Source organism: Phasianus colchicus, chromosome 22, assembly GCF_987193195.1.
Source record: "Phasianus colchicus chromosome 22, bPhaCol1.hap1.1, whole genome shotgun sequence".
Lineage (NCBI taxonomy): Eukaryota > Metazoa > Chordata > Aves > Galliformes > Phasianidae > Phasianus > Phasianus colchicus.
This window is the reverse complement of record NC_143457.1, coordinates 4,008,637-4,033,498: the sequence shown is the minus strand read 5'-3', so window position 1 is coordinate 4,033,498 and position 24,862 is coordinate 4,008,637. Positions and strand designations below refer to the sequence as shown.

The window sequence follows — 24,862 nt, the reverse complement described above, 5'->3', positions numbered from 1 at the left end:
TCACTTCACGAAAATTCCAGAAGTGCATAAAAAGAGAAAGATATTCTGTCAATTCAGATGAATTGCCCTCAGTGAACTGAGTAAGCAGTCCTTGATTCCTGCCCTGAAGGGCTGACAAAAATTTTGATTACTGAGCATCTTCTGCACAACTGCCTGCCTTCTGGTGCAAGAGAATACAAGCGTGCCTTTCAGAGACAATGAAACCTCCACAGGCCTTACCTTGAATATGCATAAGTCAGTACAGCTCTGATGAAACTGCAAGTAATATCAGTAAGAGAGCGAGGTTTGTGCAGTAGGTAACCAGAGGAAAAAACAGCTCTGCCAAGGAGAAAAGGATGTAGAAAGGAAAACACACTTTCTCCACCCTGAAAGCAAAGTTTAAGAAAGGTGCAGCACGGTCTGATTGTGGTGTGTTCTGTTCCTGCCCAGTGTCACCAGCCTGCAATTCACAGCTGTGCCTCCATTTTCTATCAGAAAAGGGTGAGGATTAACCTTGCATATAAACAACTTGAAATACATCAGGGATAATGAAAAGATTTCTTTCTTTAAGCAGGTCTTATCATAGCTAGAATTTTACCAAAACTCACCTTGTAGTCACATATAAACAATGGGATAAAACTCAACACGAGTGCAGCTAAACAACAAATCTATAGCATGGGTTTGAAAGACAAACTGCAATTTCTGCTCCTGGGACACAAAAACTGCAGGCTGCAGTGTGGTTGGGTAAGGGCAGGGATGGGCACTCACTGACATTAACCTCTAAGATTCTCAGCTGAAGGAAAAGCAGGGGGTGGAAATTCATCCCACAGTTACACACCTCTGTCTCGGATCCTTACAAGGAGCCCTTGTAATTTATGCTCTGGGGGCTGAACTGTCACACATTGGTAACTAACCTTTATAAATTATCAGTGCTTATGGCTCAAATCCACACAATTAACAATAATCCTCCAAGCACTACATTCATAACCAAGGGCTGTAAGAACAGACAACATAAGCCTCTAGCCATAACTATTACTTTAATGCACGTTCTCTTAAATGTTGCCAGTTACAGTGCAGGAACAGAAATCACTTCTGTGGTCATATTTTCCAACTTCACTCCTGGAAAGGTAATCTTATTTACAAATAGATCAAACATCACCTCCGTACAGCCAGCACTTCTGGCTCTACTTGTCCACTCCTTTTAGCAGCAACTTGTTTTCAATCTGAATACAAAGCGAGTGAGATGAGGCCTAATACTCCAAACAAAGGACAGAAAGACAGATCTTCCAAGGCACCGAGACTTCCAATAATCCATTCTTAAGGCTCCTAAGGAGGTTTAGTTCCTATCGAAGCCAATGGGAGTCAAGCAGCACGAGTCAAAGGAACCAGGAGTGCAAAACAGGATTTAAGACCAAGGCTTCCCACTTACTGAACTCGCTCGTGTTTCAAGATATCACTTCTGTCTTGGACAATAATGATAATGCAACAAGATGGATGCTCCTGAATATCACAAACAATGTTTCATACAGACTTCTCTGAATAGTCTTAATAGAAACTTAATAGAATGAGAGATAAGGGTCAGCAAAATTATATAAGTGCTTTTGTTCAGAAAAAGTCAATGACTGCTTCAGTTTTTTTCCTACCCTGCAAAACAGTTCCATAGCCACAAACCACCGAGCTATTAGATATTTACATCTTCACAGTACAAAGTGCTGTTTTAACCCAAATACCACAGTTCTAACAATCTTCTCAGGATGAGGTGATCACATTATGCTGTCCTGAGGCCTGGCCTGGGTTTAACTTCAGGCCTTCTAACTTCCATGAGAAACAGAAGTCCTGGAGCCTAGCTTCTGTCCTCTAAATAGATAGATAGATGGATCTTTGCAGTGATCTGAAAAAGGTGGTTTAAAGTCTACAAAAACATGGAGATCTCAAACGAAAGCCATAACTAAGAGTCTGGCCAGGTTTCTATTGATAAATTTCCCTGATAACTTGGCAGACAGCACAGCTTGCAGCCCAATGATCTGGGAGAAGACAACTGGCACGCCAACATTCCAAGCACGCAGTAAATGATGCTAGCTCAGAACACCAATCTCCTCCATTTCGATTTCCATAGCAGAGTTATGTTTTATATATAACATGAGTGAAGAAACAGATGAATTTTCCTGCTCGTTACTTGATCTGAACAGACGATTATCTGCCATGCCCTTCTAAGAATCATTCATCACATGAAGGTTTAGCATGGTTACTTCTGCCTCTTCTCAGTGTTTTTTTTTGACTTAATAAAAGCTTAGGGGGGAAAAAAAGCCAACATCCTCCCCAGTTGTCTTTTCATTACGCTTTTGTGTATTCTTACCTTTCCCTCCCTCTAAAAGGAAGAAGGAAATCTCCCCACCAGCCCCACGTTACACACGTGTTACCGTGCCAAAGAAACATCTGCAGTAAAGCAGCGGTAGCAACAATGTGGTTTGTGGTTTGGATTTAAGACTTTCAAAACACCAAGTAACTTCCTGAAAAAAAAAAAAAAATTTAAAAAAAAAGCACAAAATAGCAACGCTTCCTTGAGATACTGTTACTTTGATTAATAAATACTCTGCTTAAATGACCGTAAGGCAGATGGGGTCCAAGCAGCACAGAGGAATAACACTCCAACTGATCTCTAATCATGGAAGAAGCAGACACATCAGATGCACTGCCTGCTCCTCTGCAGAGCCACTCCACGCCAATTCTTATTCAGTTCTGTTGATACATTACTCCATTTTGATAGAAAACACCTCAAGGTCCTGCTAACTACTGCTTCCCACTACGTTAGTCAAACCACTCTGAAATATTTGGATCTGCTGGACCAATTATCAGATGAATTCAGCTGAATTAAACATTTTGCATCAACTGGACAGAAATATTCCTTACAATTGATACAACGCTTCACACCGCTTAAAGCTCACACCTAACTTCTGTGCGAGACCACGATCCACCAAAAGCTATTTCTGTTCCTTTCCTTTATCACAAAAGGAAATGGTTTTCAGCACACTGCTCTGCCCACAGGAATATGCAGGACTTGAGAATGAAACTCACCGCTCTGATCCAGTATTTCTACTCCATTTCTGCTCGTTACCAGGCCAAGCACAACTCTCTCTTTTTATCATATAAAATAAATGTGAATTCTCTCATTTCCAAGGACTTTTAAAACCACAAAATATAAATAGAGGGAGCTCTGCTTGAAGGAAATGGAACTGACAATACAGCACAAAACTGGGAGCTTACTATAAATGCTTCCAAACAAACATTTCTCCTAACAACAGGGAAACGAAAGCGAGAAGCCCTAGCAGCTCTCCCTCATGTAAGCATCCTCCAGAGTTCCCATTAGACAGAGCTTCATATAACACTCCTCACAGACCAAAACGTCACAGAATGAAGGCAACAGCGTGCATCGGGCCAAACCTGGGCTCATTGGGTAACTCGGGTTTGCGTGATGGAGTTTAACAACACAAGACACGCAGAGCAGCCCTGGGCAACAGACGGAAGGCACAGCCCTGGGTGAGCTGCAGAAGGGCCAATGCACAGCACTGCTCCTCAACTCATCCTTCACCTTCAGGTACATCGAGATTTTTTCGGAGCAGTTTTTGAGCTTGGTTTTTCAAACGGTGGTGGAAAAGCCCATTAATGCGGTGCCGTGTTTCCACATCGGGGTGGTTAAAAATAAAATTTAAAAAAAAAAATAATAAATCTGTCTCTAAGAAGAGCGGATAAATAGGCTGTGCTTAAAGAGACGTTGTGCGGGTTAATTATGGCCACATTTACACAGCTGGCAGCCTCCTTCATTACAGGAGCAGCTTCTCCATCCTCCGCGGGGAAACTGCAGCAAGATGCATCCCTAGCGAGTCGTCTTTAAGACCGACAACTTCCCCTCCATCCACCCGCAAGCCATTTTAAAGCCAGCCACGGTCCTAATCTGCATTCAAACCAAATGCCGGCTCTCAGCTCCGCCGCGCGATCGGGCGGTCCCGGGATAACCTTCAGGTGCGCAGCCCCGCAATGCGTATCTGCGGCTCCGCTCCGCCACGCCGATCGATGGCCGCGAGGCCACCGCCAACGACCGCCGCGCGGCCTCGGGCCGGCCGCTATCGCCCACCGCCGCGCAGCGCTCTTTACGTAAGCCTCAAGGTTGCGCTCCGCGGGGGCTTCGAGCCGGAACCCCGGCACGGCTTCAAACCGACGCCTTCCAAAAGCGCCGAGAGCGAGCGAGCGACGCTCGCAGCAAGGCGCGAGCCCGGCGCGCCGCTTCACCTTCCCCGCAACAAGTGCGGGTCTCAGCCCGGGGTGCCGCTGAGGCGGCGTTACGTAAGGGCCCGGCCCGAACGACCTCCGGGCGCGCAGGTGAGCCCCGCCGCCGCGCCTCCATCGCGGCGCCGCAGGTGCAGCCGCCCCCCCCCCCCAACCAGCGGGGCTCGTCCCACGCGAAGGACGCGGAGGACACCGCGCTCCCCCGCCTCCCTCGGCCCCGCAGCCCGCACCCTTCGCCCTCCCCTTCCCCGCGGCGCCGCGCAGCCTCCCCACCAGCCCGCGGCTCTGTTTACCTCGAGCGGCCGCGGCTCCTCCGCAGAGCAGCGCGGCCAGCAGCAGCAGGCAGCGGGCGGGGGGCGGCATGGCAGCGCGGAGCGGCGAGGGGCAGCGCGCAGCCCCGGCTGCGGGGAGGCTGTGGCGCCCCCGCTGGTCCGGGCTCCGCTCTGCGTGCGCCGGGCGGAGGGCTCTGCTCGGCCCCGAGGAGGAGGAGGAGGAAGGGGAGGGAGGAGAAGCGCTGCGCTGCCCCGCTCCGCTCGGCTTTTCTCTCCTCCCCTCCCCTCCCGCCCGCCCTCGCCTCGCTGCTGCGCGGCGCCCCGCGAGCGGCACCTAAAATGGCGGCCGCCCCCCCCCGCGCGCCGCGCGCCGTTACCAAGCGGAGGGAGCGAACCAACGGCGCGGGCGGGGGGCGCGGGAGAAGCCATGCGAGGGCGGGGGAGGGGCGGGAGGAGCCCCGCCGGGCGCTACGGGGACGCGGGCGCAGCTGCGGGGCGCGGCGGTGGGTTTTTTGCGCAGCTGGTTGTCCGCAGCCGAGCTGAGCACGGACTGAAGAGAAGAGCGCGGCTGCGGCAAGAGTTAAAGCCCCGATGGAGCCATTTAAATCCGCTGTTAGGGCTCTTCTTGCACCAAAAATTAAAAAAAAAAAGCAAAAAAGCTGAGGTTTCACTAAACCCAAACCCGCAGAGGGGCACGGAGGAACCTGCGGGCACCTGCCGGACCCAGCCCTGCTCCCTGCTGCGATGCACAGCTGCTCCACCTGAACGCTCCGCGCTGAGGGAAACCCTCCGTGCCACGCTGCTACCACGGCACGGGGCTGCAATTCTGTCTGGGAAAATCTGCAAGCGCTACCAAAAAACATATATATATCACTGAATAGGAATAAATCACATCGAACCCGTGCTGTAATAGAAAAGCTCTCGGCGTTCCGGTGCAATTAGAAGGTGCTTAATGAGAAGAAATGGCATAGTCAGAGTTTTGACGGAGAAAATGCACCCAAGGCGTTTTCTGCTTAGCTACGGCTGCTCGTGCTCCGTACCTATTAGCCATTCCACTCCCACGGGGAAATAAAAATAAAATCCAGAACATTCAAGATCCCAGAGATGAGGTGTGTATTCTAAAGCACTGTGACTTCAGTATCAAGGCACTGCTTGCAGCAAGGGGTCAAACTGGCAAGGCGATGCTTTTGACTATTCCAGAGGCTGCTCTGCCCCCACCGAGGCTTTTCCATCCATAAACCAGCCGGCCTGACGTAAATTTGTCAATACGATGATGTGCAGAGGAGAGGAATTTCAAGAGAAATACGTCATGGTCCACTACAACAAGCGGTGCTCCAGCTCCTGTCCTGTGCTACAAAACCATCCCCTCACCAAGCAACCAAGCAGTCACGTTCTCTCCATTGACTGCATGCTGCAAGGCCACCTGCTCAGCAGCAGCTAAGACATTTTCTTTTTTTAAAGGTAAAGCCTCAGTCTAAACCCCCTTGGTTTCTCAGCCTAACATATGCTGGATGGCAGATCGTGTCAGAAGAAGCCTGTAGCCCATCTGTTGCCAGATAGCTGAATCCTTACATTCTGCCAACGCAGCTTCAGCTGACAGCATGCTACATCATCTATTTTTCTTTTGTACGAAGAGTAGAAGGGCTGTCCAGCTCAGCACGGCTCTCTCTCTGACTTAATGCATGGAGAACCACCCCATGAGTATGGATCTGCAAGGCGTAGAGGTTAAGGTGATTGCCATCGGTGTGAGCATGATCTAAACAATCTTTTGCATAAGCATTCACTTTGAGTTAGGAATGTATTGGAGTTTGAATACCAATAAAAAGGTACCTGAAGAGGGCTTGGAAGTCAGCGGCCAGCTGGCACGCAGGTATATACAAACCCATAATCTAACATAATTTCTGCAAAATAGTACATTTTTACCTTTAAACTGCAGATCTGTCCGGGTTCATTCATCTTGGCAGAGAAAGAACAGAATTTGTCCCATAGTGCACTCAGTATAACACATTAACACAGGGAAGAACGCTCCACCTTTAGAATCATAAAGGTTGGAAAAGATTACCAAGAGCATCCAGCACAACCCCAGCCCATCTCCATCCCCTCTGCCCTCAGCACCATGCAGTTACCCTTCTGAAAACCTCCAGGGACCTCTGACCACAGTGAGAAGGGACTTCGGTGTTACCATCCTGACTCATCTGAATGATTCCAAAGAAAAGAGACATTGTTAAGACAAGAAATGCTGCGTCCAGGTAAGCTTCGTTTGTTGCAAGGTGACACTGTCAGCTCAGAGAAATTCATCAGCTGAATCAGTCATGACGAAACTGGGCAAATTCCAAGGCAGGAGAAGGCATTGATTGCATCTTCCTCTGAGCAAAACTCCTCCGAAGCAGCTGTGACTAAGGCACTGATTCAGTAAAGCCAACAGGCCATATTTTAAGCTCAGCTAGATGATTTTGCTTGGGTAGATGACTAACTGGTTTGAACTGGCACATCCGTGGTTGAGGAACTGGTGAGATGGGAGCACTCCATCTGCAGCAGAGAAGAGAAATTAAAAGCGATCCGTGTCACCACGGATGTTCTGCTGGCACTTAATCCAGAAGAGCAGCAAATAAAACATCCTCTCAGTGCCTTTCATGTTACAGAACTGGATTTAAATTGCCCAATGTGAAGCTATGCACCAGTGCTATTTGCTGTTAAACAGCCGCTATGCTGCTTGCCAGAGGTAGCTGCCTTTCACAAGCTGCCAGAGATTCTCACTTGCTCTGAAATGCCACATGCCATTATTTCAGAGAAACTCACAGCACCAACTTCAGCACCTTCATTTTTACCACCTATCTCCCTCCTACTCTCCGACCTGCTTCTCGAGCTCAAAAAACACATTGGTTTTGATTTTATTAGTAAGCAACAAAACTGGAACAAATGGCTCCTGGCAGAACATGCTTTCTGTTACAGCTGAAAAACTATCAGACTGATGCCCTTGAAATGCACAGTGTGACTAATGCCCAGCTTGCAAGGACCCAGGGGGACACATATTTATTGCACTTTTCAGAATGGAGCTGAGCAGCCAGAAATGAAAAGATAAGGTGATAGGTAAAGATGAATGCAGTAGCCTGCTTGCTGCTCAAAGGAAGACGGTGCATATTGTACATAGAGAGGGATGTGAGACACATTGAATGAAGTAACCAGCAAATCTGTGTCTGATTGTTACATCTCAGGCTCATAATTGATTTTGAATGCACTCAGTGTGCACTGTATCTAGATAGTAACTCTGGACCCTTGTTCCAAAGGAGAGCTGAGGGGAAAGGGTTCAGGCTTCAAATAGGGTTGAGAAAATGGTCTGGTCTTTATTTAAGGAGAATAGAACTGGCCTTGGTTTTGATTTTTGTCTCAGTCCTTCAATTAATGTATGCATATTAGCTTGCCTCCCAAATATGATTGCTTTTAAAGAGAAGTCAAACCCAGAACCCAGCTGCATCTCATCTAGGGAGCATTTGCTTTATCACAGCTGCCCTGAAACCAGTGCTGAAAGGAGACCAATTGCCATAGAGACTATGCTGTAAAGTAATTAAGCTCATGATAGAGTTGCATGCACAGCCAAGCAAAATATTACACGAAGACAACAACAGAGCAGTTTCTGAGAATCTGTATTTCAGCTCCACTCCAGGTCCCTCCACTCCCACCTACATCTTTTCTAGCCTCGCCATCCCTAAATACACAGTTGCAATCTTCTCAACATAAAGAGGCATGAAAGCATTTTTAAATTTGGTGGATGATAATTTCGTCTTTTTTAATGCTTTGGAACCTGAGTGTATATATTAGAGGGGGAAGAATTAGGGGACTGGTTTTCCCTGCACTTGAGCGTTTCTAGAAGTGCTTTGATCATGTGTGAGAATTGATTTAGGCGATGCAAATGAAGGCCCTGGCAATCTGAAGCAGCAAATCTTCTCCCCTGACATTTCTGAACATTCAGAGAATTCTCAACAAGCCACTGAAGTATGGGTTTATCAGAGAGACAAAAAGAAAATGGAATAAGCGAAGAAGCGCATAGAAACGACTGCTTCCTCAACAAAAGCACCAGATCAGTAATCCTTCCATCTTGCTCATTACTTTTTTCCTGTTCAGAATTACCTTCTCTTGCAAAATATGCTTCCAGAAGCATGCAAGCAACGAAGGAAAGGTGCAAGTCTTTCTGCACTAAGAGATAGGCTGCATATTCTGCAGCAGGATGATAATATTTTACAAGTCATTAGCACCTACCATCCTAGGATCTCCAAGCATTTCACAAGCGCTAATTAATGCACTCTCATGAGGCTTCTGAGGAGCAGAAAGGCAGGTGTCTGTGATGACAGGTGCGTTACAACAGAGTGAGACCCTTTCTAGCTTTTCCATTTGCATTTTTAGGACAGCAGAAAGGCTGTAACACCCTGAAACACCTTGAACCATGTGCACAAACAAGACTTTAGATAAAAAAAACAGACTAGACTCAGGGACCTCAGGAAAATTGAGGCGTAATAAAAAAAGGTCTGTCTTTGCATCTGGTACCACAATAGCTGTCGTAAGCTGGAGGAGATGAATCAGAGTGGAGTCTGAATGAAATGGGACTGGTTCCTTACGAGATTGATTTCCTTATTCCAAGGGGTGCTGGGGCCTCCTAAATCCCCGAAATCACTGCAGCCTCCAAACAGCATTCAATCAATTATTTATAAAGCTCAGTAAGACGCTGCTGAAGACAAAGAGGGAGAGAGTACAGCAAGAGAAACAGGCAGCAGAAAAGTGATTGTGCCAGTCACCCACTAACGCAATAAAAGAATTAAAGTCAGGTATACTCCAGACAAGCCATTCCAGAATGCATGTCTGTGGAAAACAAGGACTCCTGTGGTTCTATGCTGTTTTACTGTGCAAACCTGTTCTGAAGAGCAGCAGAGCAAGCCTTGGCCATGTTAACAACTGCTTTAACTCCCTCATTTATGCACGGAACTGGACAAGTGACTTATGTTGTGTTAAAAACAAAAAAAAGCAGTCTTGGGTTGCCTTTCAAGTTCTGTCCTAAATTGTCCCTCTGGGTCAAGGACTAATCCTTTCCTTACGTAACTTTATCTGAAAACATAACGGAGTCACATACAGCATATAAAATAATGGACAGACAAACTTACATTTGTGGAAATTTGCAGTATTTGCAGCAGATAGGGTGACAACGCTTAAAACACTCAGTGTGCAATTGTAATTTTATATTTAGGATCATGGTACCCATCGGACTTCTGGTCACACAGTGATGCTTTCCTCTTCTCTCTGCTTGCTTTGCTGTGAGGAAGAGCAGAGCTATGAGCATTAGCACTGCCATCCCTGAGAGCCATACAGGAATGTAAAGGCATTCTCTGAATTCATTACTGTGCCCCACAATATGATTCTGTCTTTGTGAGAGCAAGAAAATGGATGTTAATTTATTCCTCACTGCTAATTTGAAAAGGAGCACAAACACAAGAGTTCCATTGCAGAGACTTCTACCAAGGGTATAGTTTAAGTCCAATTATGTGCTATTAGTACATTTGCTCTTTGTTCCTTTGGCATATTAATTACATGTCTGGTATTTTGGTAATTAACACATTTATACTCTTTATTTTCCCCTTTGGTTAGACAATATTCTTGCATTTTATTTAGATAAGTAATTTTATGTAGGTAAAAGGAGCCAAATTATTACATATTAGTGAAATCTAGCAATAGGTTTTTAAGGGAGCTTTACAGAGAAGGTTCAGCAGTGCTCCTTAGCAAGAAGAAAAGCAGATGCTCTCCTGTTGGGCTGCAGTCTCAGAGGCTTCTAAAGGGAAACCAAATTACAAGCCTCCAGTTGTACAAGCAGCACTATAATCACTGGCTGCAGCAGCAGGGCTGTGCGGATGGGACCAGCACTTCCACACACTGCTCTATCTGCAATCTTATCATGGCCCACTGTTAGCAAGATCTCTCATCTCCCACTGACAGCCATTAAAATCAATGACATTTTAGAAAAAAAAGTTACAACAAAGAGTCAGCCAAGATGGTTTACAATTTACAAATGAACACTCAGCAGGGAGGATGTTCCTAGGAAACGTTCAGGAACAAAAAATGCTTGCTTACCACCATAAGACAACAGAGTGAGCAGCTTTCTTTGACTAAATTAAATAGTTATAGGTGTACTCCACAAACACCTACAAGATATTTCTTTCCCTTAAGACTAATTCCTTTCTGTGTGTGCTTGTTTGGAGAAGGAGGAAAAGGAGGATCAAAATATTTTGTATTCCTGCAACAGGCAGAAAATTAATAGCGTGTTGTCTGGCACCATCCCTCCTCCCCAGGTCCCTCGGGTCCAGATCTCCAGTGCAGGAAGCAGAGGTGTCACCCAGCAGAATGAATGTCACTCATTCATTCCCAGAGACAGCAGCGGACATTCACTATTTACTGCTATCTGGGGCAAGCCTTACCAAAAAGGAAACCTGAGGATTGTTTATAATGGCAAAATGCCTCAAACCGTGCCTGCTTCCACTACTGTTTTTATTTCATCTTCCCCCTCCCCCCCAATTGTACTGCACTGCCTTTGAGTCCCTTGGGGAAGAAGAGAAATAAAACCTCAGTAGGCAAGCATCAGTGTTGCAAAAGCTTGCTCTGCCTTTCCTGAAAACACCATCTGGAATATTTTTTATCTTGAAGGTTGACTAGTGGACCAAAATTATCTACAAGGGCTCTCTGAAAGACTGCTGTCATCATTATTTCCTATACAGACCAAAAAAGAACCCAGCACCACCACAACCACCCCAAGCTGATCTCAGTACCCAACGTACCGACCCGTTCAGATAGCTCTTGCTGTATATATGCACAAAAGGAAGGTTTGAGAAGGGAGACAGGGCTGCTGTGCTGTTCCTTACAGTACCACTGACTGATTCTACCCGCAGACAAGTCCTTTAATCTCCCTATGCCTCATTTATCCTCTCAATTTAATGCCAGTTGCCTATTCCACAAGGATGCAGCAAGACTTCATTAACAAATGTTTGTAAAGTACGTTAAGATCCTAGGACAAAAGCCTCTCTAGAAATTCTCTGTTATTTTCATTAAGGCAGCATTTATCAACTCCCTACCATTAAATGACCATGCATATCTCAAACCACCAGTCCCATTTCCAAACCAATCTTGAGATGCAAAAGAACTGACATTTAAAATACACTACGCTATAACAAGGATTCAGAATCAAGAATATTATGCAAGATCAACGTTACTGACGAGGTCTTCTGAGACAGAGTTCTAGTTGCCATCTTTTCTGCATCACTTTTGCTTTTTATAAACCAAAAAACCCAGCCAAAATGTGCCATTATTTGTCTTGCAGTTAGTTTCAAGCAAACTGTTGCTCGTGACACGAACTCCCTGTTCAAATCCATCTTATCTGGCAAGACCAGCCCATGGGTTTGCTAGACTTCTTCCAAAGTCCCAAAACATTTCACACACTGATATAGTAAAGGCTCACGAACCTCTGCAGGGCACTGTGACTACCTTTGCTGTCTAGCTGCTGAAAAAATGATTAAGTTCCTGTGCATCAGTCATAAAAAGCTACAATTAAGAATTGATATCCCAATTTCTGAGCTCATGTTTTAAGCCACATGAAGGACCTCTGTTGCTTTAAAAAGTGCTTTTCAAATCTACCTGGTGCAGGAGGAAAGCCTCCTCTTGCTTGCTACTTTTTTCTAAAATTCCAGTGCACAAAGCATCTTCCCAGCAGTGCCTTGGCTATTTACAGTCTCATCAGACAAGAGTGCAGCTAAATCCTTTGTCCTTTCACATATTTACTTCGATTCTGACACGTACCAGTTGTGACCCTTCCTCGCAGTAAGCCCCTGCCCTCCTGGCCTTCACTCTAATTGCAGATTTGCTAATCATGTTTTGATCACCCACCCCTCTAATCACTAACCACGGAGCCAGGCCCACTGTCAGCGAAGAAGGGCATCACACATAAACGCCGTGCTCGTGTTCTCGTCCTTATGGAAGGGATCAGAGGATTAAGAGGAACAGTCAACCCTGATTAATGCTGCTGAGTGGGTGAGAGCTCTTTGCCAATGGCAGGGGCTGATTGCCTCCCCGTGGGGAGCTCCCAGGCAGACAGTCTCCCTGCAAGGACACGTCTGTCTGCTGGTTTTAATGCTCGCTGTGCTCTGCAACAGAAAGGAGGTTAAGCGCTGACCCTGCCTCTCTAAGTGGCAAACTGTCCTGGGGTGGAAAGGCTTTTTAAAGCAGTGGAATACCGTTCTGGGAAGAACTGAAGATCAGCACAGGTTTGTGTCTATCACTGACTCAGCCCTCCACCAGCAGGAAAACTTCACTGAATTCCGTTCAGTGGCTTTTCCACAGGCTGAATATGAATCACCAAGGCACTGCCTCACCTTAAAAGGGAGCCAGCAAGGAGCTGTACTGTTTTAGCAAAGCACAAAACAAACACAGAGAGCTAAGAGCCAGCAGAGCCAACATCACTGCGGTCTGTGCTCAGCACTACGGTAAGGATGTCCCCCCGCCCCCATCCAACCTAATAAACGTAAGTGAATCTGAGTGATTTACAATAATTACCCCATCCCAACATGCTCTGCTTTAATGTATCTGTCAGACTGTTAACTCCATGTTTTCCTCACATCAGTGGTAGAAAACTTTCCTAGAGAGCTCTGCTGTCCTGGTTACACGTGAACTTCTGCAGAATCCATTTCTGCTGGACCCAACCCAGTTGGAAGGGCCATCCTTCCTATCATCTAGACCTCCATTCAGCAGTCATTCATTTCCATTCCACCTGTAGTTTTCCACATTTTAGGATTTTCCTCGTTTTCATTATGGACAATGAGCCTTCTTATCTTTTCCTCTTCTGGTTTAGCCACTATTCTGTACCAGTCAGAAGCTGAGCAAGCAGAGCAGTGCATTGTGTTCTGCCAAGGAAGATGGGGGGCGGGGGGGCTGTAAACCCCCTGCCGTGGGAAGCCACAGAAATACAGAGCTTTGCACTGCATTTTAACAACGCAAGTTCTTCCACGTTTACTGCCAGTTCTGTGATACATTACCCACCGAATGCAAGTAAAAAGCTTATGAGAGGAGACAGGCATATCATCCTGTCTGAAGCTCAGCTTACACAGGCACCTTCCTGCAGTGTGAGGAGCAGCTTCTGGGAACGGCTGGAGTCTGTGCAGCATGAAAATGCAACGCAGGATAGGTCAAATATGTATATACTGACCTGGCTAAAAAGTGAGTGCCTGCTGCTCAGCAATTTCAATAGGAGGTATATGATGGCAGCTACACTTCCAGAGGCTCTGCAATAGCTGAAGAGTTCTCACAAGTTCTCTCATGAAGCAGCATGCACAGATCTACTCTTTCTGCCTGAGTAAACAGGAAAAAAAAATAATGGAGGTAGCATCTTCTCTCCTCACCAAAGCCATGATTTATGTACAAGATTATCAGATGGCATCCTAACCCTGATGGAGCAGCTCAGAGATTTGGGTCATTTTCGAAAATAATGTCACTAGTAACCAGTGAGACATCAGTGAGACATCCCAGAGGGAAAAGATACTTGAGCAATGAGGGGAAAAGAAAAACAGAATATCTGTAGAATAGCCATTTTTTTCAATGAAAGGCACACAAAGCCACACATCATATGCTAGATATGCACAAAAGAGCTCAGCATTAGAACATTTTCATACCCTTCTCCCTCAAGCATCTCTGCTCCCTTTGCTGCCCAACTCTCGTTCTGCCTGACAGCTCCTTAATCACAGTATCTCTTTCACATGCATAGGGTATTATTTAACCTGCAGCACAGAGGAAAATGCATGTATAACCTACTGTTTTTTTCCCTTTAATCTCTCTCTCTTTCCCCCTTGCTGCTCCCCTTCTCTTTTCAGTAGCTCGGAGCAAGAATGGTATTAACAATCTTCATAAAGATTAATTCAGGTCCAGACAGGAACCAACTCTGCGCTCTGTTGAGATAGGAGACGAAAGAAAGAAAACACATGATCTCTTTATTCTACCCAGGTGGCAGAAAACATTATCCATCAGATCACAAAGGCAGCATAGCATCTCCTGCAAGAATGTCAGAACGTGTCATTTCATTTTAGAACATCCCCAAGTGATACCTATCTAATCATACTTGCATTCGAGATAGCTTTGTGGCTTTGCTCTACAGCAACCAGACACAGTTGAATTTAATGCTCCATCTGCCCGAGTTGAATTCAAGGCATTGACTTTAAGCTGTAAGGACCATGCTATGCCAAAGACCTCCTTCTTTGTGATCCATTTCACCGCTACTTAAGTCGAGGTGCTTTTGCTGACAAATTCTCTATTTAAGTCTCTAAGGACACAAGAAAGGACGTGGAAGGACACGCACTATGAATCTCCACATACATAGCAGTGCTACCCTGCTAACTGGATTATTTACCAGAGCAGGTATGTGAGCTCTGCTCACGTTGGTGTCTGTAAACCTCCAGACAGCCCTTCCTGCTCGTTACCAGCATGCAGTCCATCCAAACGCTTCTCAGCTAGTTAAGTCTTGCCCTCTTTTAACAATGGTCACGTAGCTGTACCAGCCAGGATGGTAATGTCCAAATGTCCCCCTTGCTTCAAATGATTGTGACTTCAAGGTCGGGGCCAGAACAGAACAAAAGGCTCCGTCCACCCATCCAGTGCAAGCAGCTGAGCGTGCTACAGAACCAGCATGCAGCACAGATATTTTAGACGACTGGGAAACCTGGAGCTGCTGGCGAGGCAAGTCAAAAGCTTAAGATTCTGTCCACTTTAATTACCATCTTTCTCCAGGCTCAAAGCAGCTTATGAGAAGACAACAGTGACAGAGAATCCTCCTCTTATGCTTCCACCTACAGAAATCCATCCATTCCTGACCTGCCTCTATCTTCCTCCTCGCACACATCAGAATTAGTAGAATCTTGCCAATAGAAAAGACATCAAACAGAGCACAGATTATTTTGTGAACTGTTTTACTCGACTAGCTGTGATCAGGCACCGGGCACCTGCTTCCAGCATGAACTCTGGACACTGATTAGGCAAAATGTAGTTATGCCAGCCTGCTCCAGCCACTTGAGGTACACAACAAAAGACTGCAGGACGATGCTTGGCTACCACTGTCCATTCCAATCACGTTCGATGCAATTTCCATTGTGCCCTCAATTAGGAGGTCACACATAAAGCTGAAAATGGATTACAGTGCACAGTTCGTAGCCAGACAAGCTTCTATGTCACTGCATGATCAAATAACTTCATGCATTCTCCTGTCTTACGGGATAAATGTACAATAACATGTCAACAAAAAACAACTGGTGAGAAAAGCTGTAGAGTCACATTTTAATTCTGGTGCATCTCTACAGTACTGAGGACTGAGTTGTCTTTTTCTGACCCTGTTGGGTCTGCTGCATTTTTAACTCCACTAGAATAACTATTCAAGGTGAAAAACTAAAGAAGTGGAGATGCATCAGTTCAGGGCTGGAGTTGGTAATGAAGTTGTAAAACTCAGGCTCAGAATTGGCTTTCTGCATTTTACAGGTGAGCATTTAGTAGCAAGGAGAACCAACCTGGAATAAGTCAAGACAGCAAAAAGCTCAGTGCACGTAACTATTTCATGCTGATACATGAGACAATTTGTGAGCAAGCCAAACTAAAAAGATTCAAAAACAACAACAACAAAAAAAAAGCCAACAAAACCAACTTTCTTCCAAAATAAACAAATCCCCAAATTGAAGTGCTTCAGGCTACAAAAGAAGCCAGCCAGGTTGTTTATAACATTCTGCAGGAATTCTGCTTAGGGCAAGTCAGCTGCTAACTAAATGAAAGCAGAGCTCAGAAGACAGAGTAGGTGATGTCTTTTCTGTCTTTGTATGGCACCTGCTGTAGTCTGACAGCAAACAGATCCCAGCTCCTCTCTCACCACGGTGAGCGATAACAGCGCTCCTCGCTGTATACAGCACACCCACATCTGTAAATGTGAAAAGCATCAGCAACAAAAGGAAGGTTAAGGAAAACTGTACTGCAAGATGTCTGTATGGACACATCATACTTATACAGCAAGTCTAAAGCAGGCCTGGGAGAACTACAACAATGCAGTGACCTATTCACTACAGCTTGAAAGTTACAGATACATAGGATAAAGATTTGCAGGATGCATGCACTAAGCTCATTTTGCACCACAGACTGCAAGAAAAAAAAACTGTCCAGCAAATACTTGTCAGCACTATGTCTGTGTGACTCATGGTTACCAAAATTTGACTCATTATAATGTATTTATGCTGGATGTGACTCCGGGCAGCCTGGTCTGGTGGTTGGTGACCAAGCACATGGCAGGGGGGTTGAAATGAGATGAGCATTGAGGTCCTTTTCAACCCAGGCCATTCTGTGAGTCTATGATTTAAAAGCTGGTTTCACGAGAGACCGTTTGCACTGTAAGAGTTTACTGAAATAATGGAGCCTGGCATGCTGACAGGATCCTTAACATTCCTCTGCAGCAGAAGGAAGGTGAACTTAAAACATTGACTTGAAAATACATTTTAAAATAATTTATTTCCTGTTTACACTGTGAACAGGGAAGAACTTCCCCTGCACACAGCACACACCTCTGACTACAGCACTGAAAAAAAATACGTCCCATTGAATTGTGATGTTGAACAGGCTGATGCTCGGGTGAGGTGCAGATCATATTGCTGTCAGTTGATCTGAAAATCAACAACACGAAGCAAAAATTCCACCAAGGCAGCAGCTATGCAATTCTGCAGTGATCCTGGTACTCTTCTAGCTCAAATAACTGTAGTTTTTAAAAAGCTTCTTAAAAGATTTGTATTAACAACTAAGCTTTGGAATACTTTGTTACTGATCAAGAACAGTGAGATCAAGATGTTTTCTTCTGTAGAAACTTTGAAGATTTGTTAAACCTTCAGAGATTGTTCTTAGTGCACTGCTGGTTTCTGCTGCTGCCAGCTCTGCCACAGTCCTTTAGGGGCAAGAGACCAAAAAAGCCCAAGGACTGATCTTAAAATAACCTACATCACAGATTGCCCTCCTTGCTCAGGCATTCAGTACATCTTCTATAAAATAATTTCTAATACAAATTCATTGGAATCAAAGCTTTCAACTTTTGGCCTTTCCCCTCCCCCCATTTTCCCAGTATATTACAAGAACACTGATAACTTCAGACATAACACTGCTCTGTTCTTATAACACAATTCTCAAGAGCTGTAGAAATTTATCCTACATATGACCCTGAAGCCTTATTGAGGATGATCTTGGCTATGTGTGACAGGGGTCTTTGAATTTCATGGGCCATTTAATCTTTAGCCTTCACCAGAACTATTTAGGCTGCTGGTGAATTAGAAACACTGACCTTATGAAACTAAAACAGATTTAAGGGTTAAGCATTAAAAACTTTCACACAGGCAAGAGAAGGCAACAACTTACATTGATTACTTACCTGATAGGGACAACATCATCTCAAATCTTATTTTATTCATGGTCCAGCCTCTTTCAGACAACAGTTCCTTCCCAAGTGTTGCTATGCCACCAGCTCATGCCCTGCTACTCCCGGGTTTATTGCAGGACCTGGGAGAATCACTCTAAAGGCTTATATGAATGGCAAGGAGTCTCATTTTCCTTTACAATGAGCAGTGCTCACAGACACAGTGACCTTTACTGACAATTACAGCAATTGCTGCCCATCTGGAGAGCGATGAGAGGGGAATCCGATTCAGCTCTAAATCTTTTCCTCAAGTTTTGGAAAACACTGTGTGTAGAAAGGCAGATTATAAGCCTGTTAAGATAAGTTAAGCTGAACAGCACATTTGGAACATCTGAAGGAACAAGTCATCCCAAGAAGACATCCTAAAAGATGTGTGTTTTTTGAACTGAATGCTTTAAGCACAATTTGGTTGGTAGTTGAACTGCACAGACTTTTGTATTTATAAATATCTTTCTCTGTAGGTCTGTGCTAACCTCTGACCTGTACAGCCCTGCATTTCTTCTCTCTATCAATAACAGTTGGCCTAAGAAGGCAGAAGCAGAAGGTAAAGATGGAGAAATCTGCAACTGCAATATGCAATAAACAAGGCAGCTGTGCTGATGTACTCTGTGCAGGTTCCTCTCCCTCCCAATTAATCCAGGCTCTGCAGTGTTAATAGGTGCTTAGCTTTCATAGCAGGAAGATAAATAATTAAACATACAATTCAAGCAGAATATCCACTACTTTCTCCCTGATTTATATAGCAATCCTTTATTATAAACATTCTTGCCCTGGTTTAAAGGTAAGAAATCATCTGTGAGGAGCTGAAGAGCAAACAGGTAACAAATATTCTCAAGAGACCAGATTTCTCCCAGGTTCTGGATCCCAAAGCACACTGCTGCTGCACAACATGCTGACATTTCTCAATATATCCTCAACACGTAACTCATAATCCAAGACTGGAGTCTACGTAAGTCTTCCACAGAGGTGAAGCAAACATTCTCCATTTCGTTGGTCAGCAGTGTAAGAAATGGATAAGAAACAAGAGAAGCTATTAAAATCTGTAATTTCCCCTCCCCCCAACAGATACATCTTCAGTGAAAAGATTAAACCACATAAACACTTCACTTTTCTCCTTGAAAAGATTCAACAGCTCAGCAATGCCATAGATACACAGGGAGGAAGCATGTTAGCTTGACAGCAACAGGCCACCACAACCCAGCCCACTCATACCAGCCAGCATCAGAACTACTCATCTCCCCTTAAATTAACCCTTTATGGCCTGCCCAGTTTACAATAAAATTGAGATTAAAATGCCTCTTAGGCAATCAAGATGTAAAGAATCATTTGGGCCTGTTCCTGGTTTATTTTAATGAAATCATTTCTTATTCAGCCCCAGCAAACAGGGGGTAAAGAGAAACTTCCACATTGAACCTTACGAAGCTGTAACAGAATCAGAAGGATCTTCTTTCATAAATAGGTGTACAGTTGTTCTCATTACATATTTATTTGCTCAAGATAAATTCCCTCCTCATGCTCACAAGTCCATTCTTCCTTTTGCACGCATTCTATGGTTCCTTTCAAGCTCTTCCCCCACTGTGAGACACAACAGCATCCTGTTGTCAGAACTTCTTGCCATGAAAAAGGGTCACGTTGTCACAGATTCCAGAGCTGTTACTCCAAATAATTAACCACCACATGAAAAGAGCCAGCAACAGGTGAATGAACGGATTTCTGCTTTAATAGGTTTTCAAACATCTTAAAATCAGTGCAACCCATGGGAAAATCTGGAAGTATTGTACAAATGACCTGCACACACCAGAGGAAATGAAGTGCTAGGTTTTAGGCAGCAGTGCTTGGAATTTTAGGCTTCTGATAGTCTATGTGCAGATCCCTGAACAGTCAGTGCACTAATTTCACTGCAGGTTTTTAAGTTTGTAAATGCATCTGTGTGTGTCTGAAGGCCCTGCAACTACTAAATAGTAAACCTGAGTGTCTTTTGTCACTCACCATTGGACAGCCTAACGCAGTGCTGCTGCCTCTTGGATCAGTGCCTAGAGAAAAATGCTATTATCCAGGATCCAGATAATTTCCATCTCACCAAACAGTCTGAGGGAGCCAAACCACATATAATTTTTCAAGTGACTAGGAACTTAGTTTATTAAAGCCCGGTGAAAGCTGGACATAAGTTAACGATCATTAATTTTCCCTTGTATGAGAGCTAGTCTCGTGCAGCAATTAAAAGGTTAAAGTGGAACTATATGTCGTATTTTAAACAAGTTCACATATTCTCTATACAAATTTGGCAAATTCACGTCACAGCCATAGATCTCATTCTTGCAATTCCTGCAAAATACCTACAGCTCCTCTGTCAGAAGCAAAGAGCGAAGCCACCTGAACGACCAGATTAACCAGGAGTTCACAGCACAGCCCACACAGAAGCACAGAATGGCTGGTGATCTCCATGTTCCAGCTGAAACAGGTAGGCTTACTGAACTAAACACACTTTCAACACATGCTCCCAAAAGAGCTTGAGGCCACAGAGCAGATGAGTATGGAAAAACTGATGGCATCAGAAACACTGCAGACAAGAGGGAAGGAAAAACATGATTTCAAAGCCAATCAAAAACAAACAAAAAACAAGCAAGCAAGCATGTATACATGTATAGATGTAATAAATATTGCAAAGCACATTTGTCTTTTTCCCCAAGTCAGTAAGGATAAAGTAATAGCCAACGCACCAAAACATCAGCCTTCTGCAATGAAAATGTTGATGTCAGCAAAACACCTGCAAGCCAACTGAAGATAAAGCATTTGCACTGTCAACCAACCACAACTTGCTTCCAGTTCCACGCCGCCAAATCAAACCCTCTTCAAATTCACAACCTTGACCTAAATAAGCACCACAGCATGAAAAGCTTCTCTAGAAGTAGGATGTCAAGAGACTTTAGAATAGAAAATAAAGTAAGAGAAAAGGTTTTCATTGGTCAAGTTTAAAAATTGTCTTCCTTTAGCCAATCACAGTCTGTTCCTTTGAGCCAATCAAAAATACACCTTTAGGTTTGTCCTTACTTAACACAGCCCAGTTGAGTAACAAAAACTTATAGGAACAGATGGCTTTGAGATGCATTCTGAGGGTTGGACAAAGGGAAGCAAAATTACAAAGGAGGAGAACTTATGGAAAACTTAGGGTGGGCAAAGGAACTTATTAACGCTCAGCCATCCTTCTCTATCTTCAGGAATCACACTGTTCTCTCCAGCTCTGTGTCATTCAGGTGTCCTATAATTACTGTCTTCTATCTTCTGTCTCTGACCTGGAAAATGCCATCACAACATCCTCAGCACCTGTAATAGAGACAGAAAAACGTGTGCCATGATTACTTCTGTTAAAGAACAGTAGATAAATGCAGTATCCAAACTGCAATCCTGTACGTGCATAAAATCATCATGAAAGGAAGGAGCACAGAGAGAACAGAAGGCTGTGTTTTCTTATTTTTGAACTGGGACTTACCTTTGCTAAGCAATTTTTTTCCCCCTAACCTAAAGAAATCTTTTCCAGAAGAGTTCAGTGTGTGGGTTCAGTTCTTCAATTCTTTTCCTCAATTGAGGCCATCAGCTAGGTAACTGCCATCAAAACTCATGTCCTCTAACGTGCTATTACCTTCCTGTGAACCATCTCCAAGTCTTCCATCATCTTTCAAGTGGGCACTTATAGCAGGAAGCCCTAAACAGGTGGAGAATCGTGTCTGATAAAGGCTTGTAAAGAGCATTCCATGCTAAGCTCTCATTCTTCAAAAAAGATAACACAAGATATTTAGAAAAAAAATCAGCTTTCTAGACTTCCTGAATATAGAGCACGGTCTAACAGGCACTTAAGGAGAGACTTCTTCAGGACAATGGGGAAATAAAAGCACATCACGTGGCAGTGTCAAATCAGCAATTTAAATCAAAATCTCTTGTCTAGACAAGAACTGAGAAAGAACCCTGAAGGGCTGAATGCAACGTTTTTCATTTCTGGTAAAAATTTGATCCTCAACAAAGTCAGATAAAAGTAAATGCTCTCTTTCATCTGTAGATTCTCTAACAGCATTTATTTAATCAATTAGAAAATATGATGAAACCACCAGTCACTGTCTGTATAATTTCTAAAAAATCAAATGATCTGAGACACTTAAGCGCAACAGATGACTCAAAATGACCATTTTAGCCTTCATTAATTAATTTGGTCTGCCTGGGATAATTTTGCTTAATAAGGTTTTCCTCAAAGCCTCTATTATGGGATTAGACAACCAAGTAGGAAATGCTATGAGCAACGCTGCCTGCCTGTGCCATTCAGATCAGTGATCAGCTTTGCAGATATCTTTTACTGGGGTTTGGAAAGCTCAGATTCAGCATGGATGGAGCATCAGCACATGAAGCTCTCCAGAGCCTTCTGCCTGGAGCACATCCAGCAGCAGAGTTCAGCTCTGTGCCCCAAGCAACTTGGGGCACACAAGGTAAAAGAGGGCTAACAAGAAGTCCTCATCTCTTACAGCTGTATGAATGCCAGCCAAAATGTCACTTCTCAGTTCTCTAGTTTGCTCTTTAGTTGTGATACAGCAGGAAGAATGGACTTAAAAGGAGAGAAAGAGGTGATTAATTCCCCCCTGCTAATACCCTTAAAAACTAAATCAATGCTTATGAAATGTGACTACATTTATTTTTACACACTTCACAATTTATTTGCTTTATGTACTCAAAGGAATACATATTAACTACTGAGCAGTAATTTGTTTTTCATATGCAGGACCCACATTTTCTAGAACTACATCAAAAACTGCTGTGGTGCTCCCTCTTGCCAACACATAGAAGCACTGTGGCCTTCTCCCTTTTCATCTCCTCCACAAACTGTTTTTTCCTTGATCAAAACACTAATGGCACACAGCACCAGAATCCAGCTCTGAATTCACAAGTTGCCATGATGACATTTTTTCTTCCAAGACCATAAATACTACAGCCACTGGCCTCTACAGGAAAAGGATTTTACTTCTAAAGATTCTGATAAAACAAGCCTGTGCCAAGAAGAGAGAGGGAGTAACGATATTGAAATCATTAGCAAAGCAAGTTCACATGAAGCACAGCCTATGCCTCTGCATTTTGTATGCATCCCCTTTCAAGCCGCAGAGGCTTTGCTATGTGAGCCCAGAGCAGCTGGAGCAGCCTAGCAACAGCAACATCAGTGGTGACGTCGCATGGGCATGGAGATGAGCTGGATTATCTAACAGATGTTGATTGTTTTCCTGACATCTCCCCTCTCTACAGGCTAAATACGAACAAAATCATTCTTACAGGCACTCTCATGAATTTCACGTAGAAATACCATTCCCTACCAGCTGCACAGCCCCACAAACCCACTGGGCAGCACTCCTGCCTGCCCTGAGCAAGCCCAGCTCTCAGTGCTGCTCTCTGCACAGCTTGCTGTGGTGAACAAACAGCAGTTGGAAGCACATGATGAGCAGAAATAGCTTTCGGCAAAGGACGCCGGGAATTCCGCACTTCATTCTGGCTTTACAATCAAAATAGCTCTCACCAAAGTGCAGGTTCTCACTTCACCAGTTCCTGTTCTCATATTCTGGGCCCATGTGGCACAGCCTCAATGCCAGTGACACTGTCAGCATGCGCTGGTAATGTGCCATTTGCCTGGACTCAACAGGAGAAGAGAACAGAAGAAGCACGGCTTGCCAATACAATCAGAAAGCAGAAAAAGTCAAATTATAAAATGATGTTCTATTTGGAAGAATAAAGCAAGGCTAGAGTAAAGAATACAGCATAAAAATGTAGAAAATGCTTAAATGCCCATAGCATTACTGCATTACTACTATGTACGTATGCATCCTAGATGACAATGGAGATCAATGGGATGCAGAATTAGTCTGGAATTCAAGGCTGCAGTCTTTCACAACCAAAGCTAACAGCACAGAAGCTACTAGGCAGTATTCCTGCCTTGCCATTGATGTAATTACAGTAACTGTAGTTTTAAAGTTGCCTGAATTCATGAAGAAAACACCTTGGAGGCTTTTTTGCCCCATACAAGATCAGTAAAGAATGAACTTCATGCATAACTCTGAGCAGCATTACTTCCAGCTCCCTCCTCAGATCCTTTCTCCATTGTAGAAGAACCAATGGTTTGATTTGCAAATACATGCAAAGTACCATTTGCAAGAGCCTCAGGCAATCGCACTATAAAGGACCATTTGATCCATCAAATAAAAGCTAATATCTTCAAGGCAGACCAATGAGCAGGTAGGTAATCCCAAGGCACAGCACCCAGCAGAACAGCACCCACCTCGTGTGCCTCACAGCAGTGCCAATCTGCCAGCTCGTTTCACCCCCCGTCGTCTCCAATACAAACAGTAAGGTTCCAGCAAATGAGTTTGTCAAGCATTTTGAGTTCCTCAAAGAGAAGGCACTATGTGATTTCGAGAAGCATATCTAGTGGTATTTCAGTGATCTGAAAGCAGAATGAAAAGCTTCTCTGCTGAATAATATCCGTCTTGCTTGAGTAAGGGCACTCTGCTATTGTGAGAGGGATACTCTTCCAGGAGCCACTTGGTAAGACAGTATTTCTGAAGATATCTTGTAGCCAAAAAACAAAACCCAGAGACATTTCTCTAGAAACAGTCTGTCCATGTTTCTCAGCACAAGAGCAGGTTTTGTTCACATCCAGTCCTGAAACCCAAGCTAGACAGAGCTAAATGAAACCCATGGAATAAGGCTGCTCATTAAGCACTTCTATAGCCTCTTGTGCTCATGTACAAATACAAACATGTCCAGAGAATGGAGTAGGGGTTTCTGTGCAGTGAAG

General features: G+C 44.2%; 3 protein-coding genes across 11 annotated transcripts in view; 1 reads left to right on the top strand and 2 right to left on the bottom strand.

Annotated features, from left to right (window-relative positions):
* The window catches only part of CLSTN1 (calsyntenin 1), a 35,019-nt gene extending 30,206 nt beyond the window's left edge, over positions 1 to 4,813 (bottom strand). For 3 of the 4 annotated variants that reach the window (XM_031613571.2, XM_090122942.1, XM_031613572.2), the window contains exon 1: positions 4,557 to 4,812. In XM_031613571.2, the coding sequence (XP_031469431.1) occupies positions 4,557 to 4,626 (70 nt within the window). In that variant the 5' untranslated portion in view covers positions 4,627 to 4,812. Of the gene's footprint in view, positions 1 to 4,556 lie in introns of all 4 variants that reach the window. The other variant, XM_090122941.1, reaches the window with a different exon arrangement.
* LOC149915259 (uncharacterized) lies at positions 3,960 to 5,413 on the top strand. Its single transcript, XM_090122943.1, has 2 exons — positions 3,960 to 4,356; positions 5,224 to 5,413. Exons 1-2 carry the CDS (start codon positions 4,015 to 4,017, stop codon positions 5,410 to 5,412), a joined length of 531 nt encoding a protein of 176 aa, XP_089979069.1. The 5' UTR covers positions 3,960 to 4,014; the 3' UTR covers position 5,413.
* Positions 5,414 to 19,370: 13,957 nt separating this feature from the next.
* The window catches only part of CTNNBIP1 (catenin beta interacting protein 1), a 26,769-nt gene continuing 21,277 nt past the window's right edge, over positions 19,371 to 24,862 (bottom strand). For 5 of the 6 annotated variants that reach the window (XM_031613584.2, XM_031613586.2, XM_031613585.2 and 2 more), the window contains 2 exons: positions 21,680 to 21,742; positions 19,371 to 21,363 (listed from right to left, as the gene is read on the bottom strand). In XM_031613584.2, the coding sequence (XP_031469444.1) occupies positions 21,305 to 21,363; positions 21,680 to 21,742 (122 nt within the window). In that variant the 3' untranslated portion in view covers positions 19,371 to 21,304. The remainder of the gene's footprint in view (positions 21,364 to 21,679; positions 21,743 to 24,862) is intronic. The other variant, XM_031613587.2, reaches the window with a different exon arrangement.

Coding starts and splice junctions, on each gene's coding strand:
- LOC149915259 (XM_090122943.1), top strand. CDS start 4,015: ATGCGTATCTGCGGCTCCGCTCCGCCACGCCGATCGATGGCCGCGAGG. Junction 4,357..5,223: donor AACGACCTCCGGGCGCGCAG/GTGAGCCCCGCC, acceptor CCAAACCCGCAG/AGGGGCACGGAGGAACCTGC.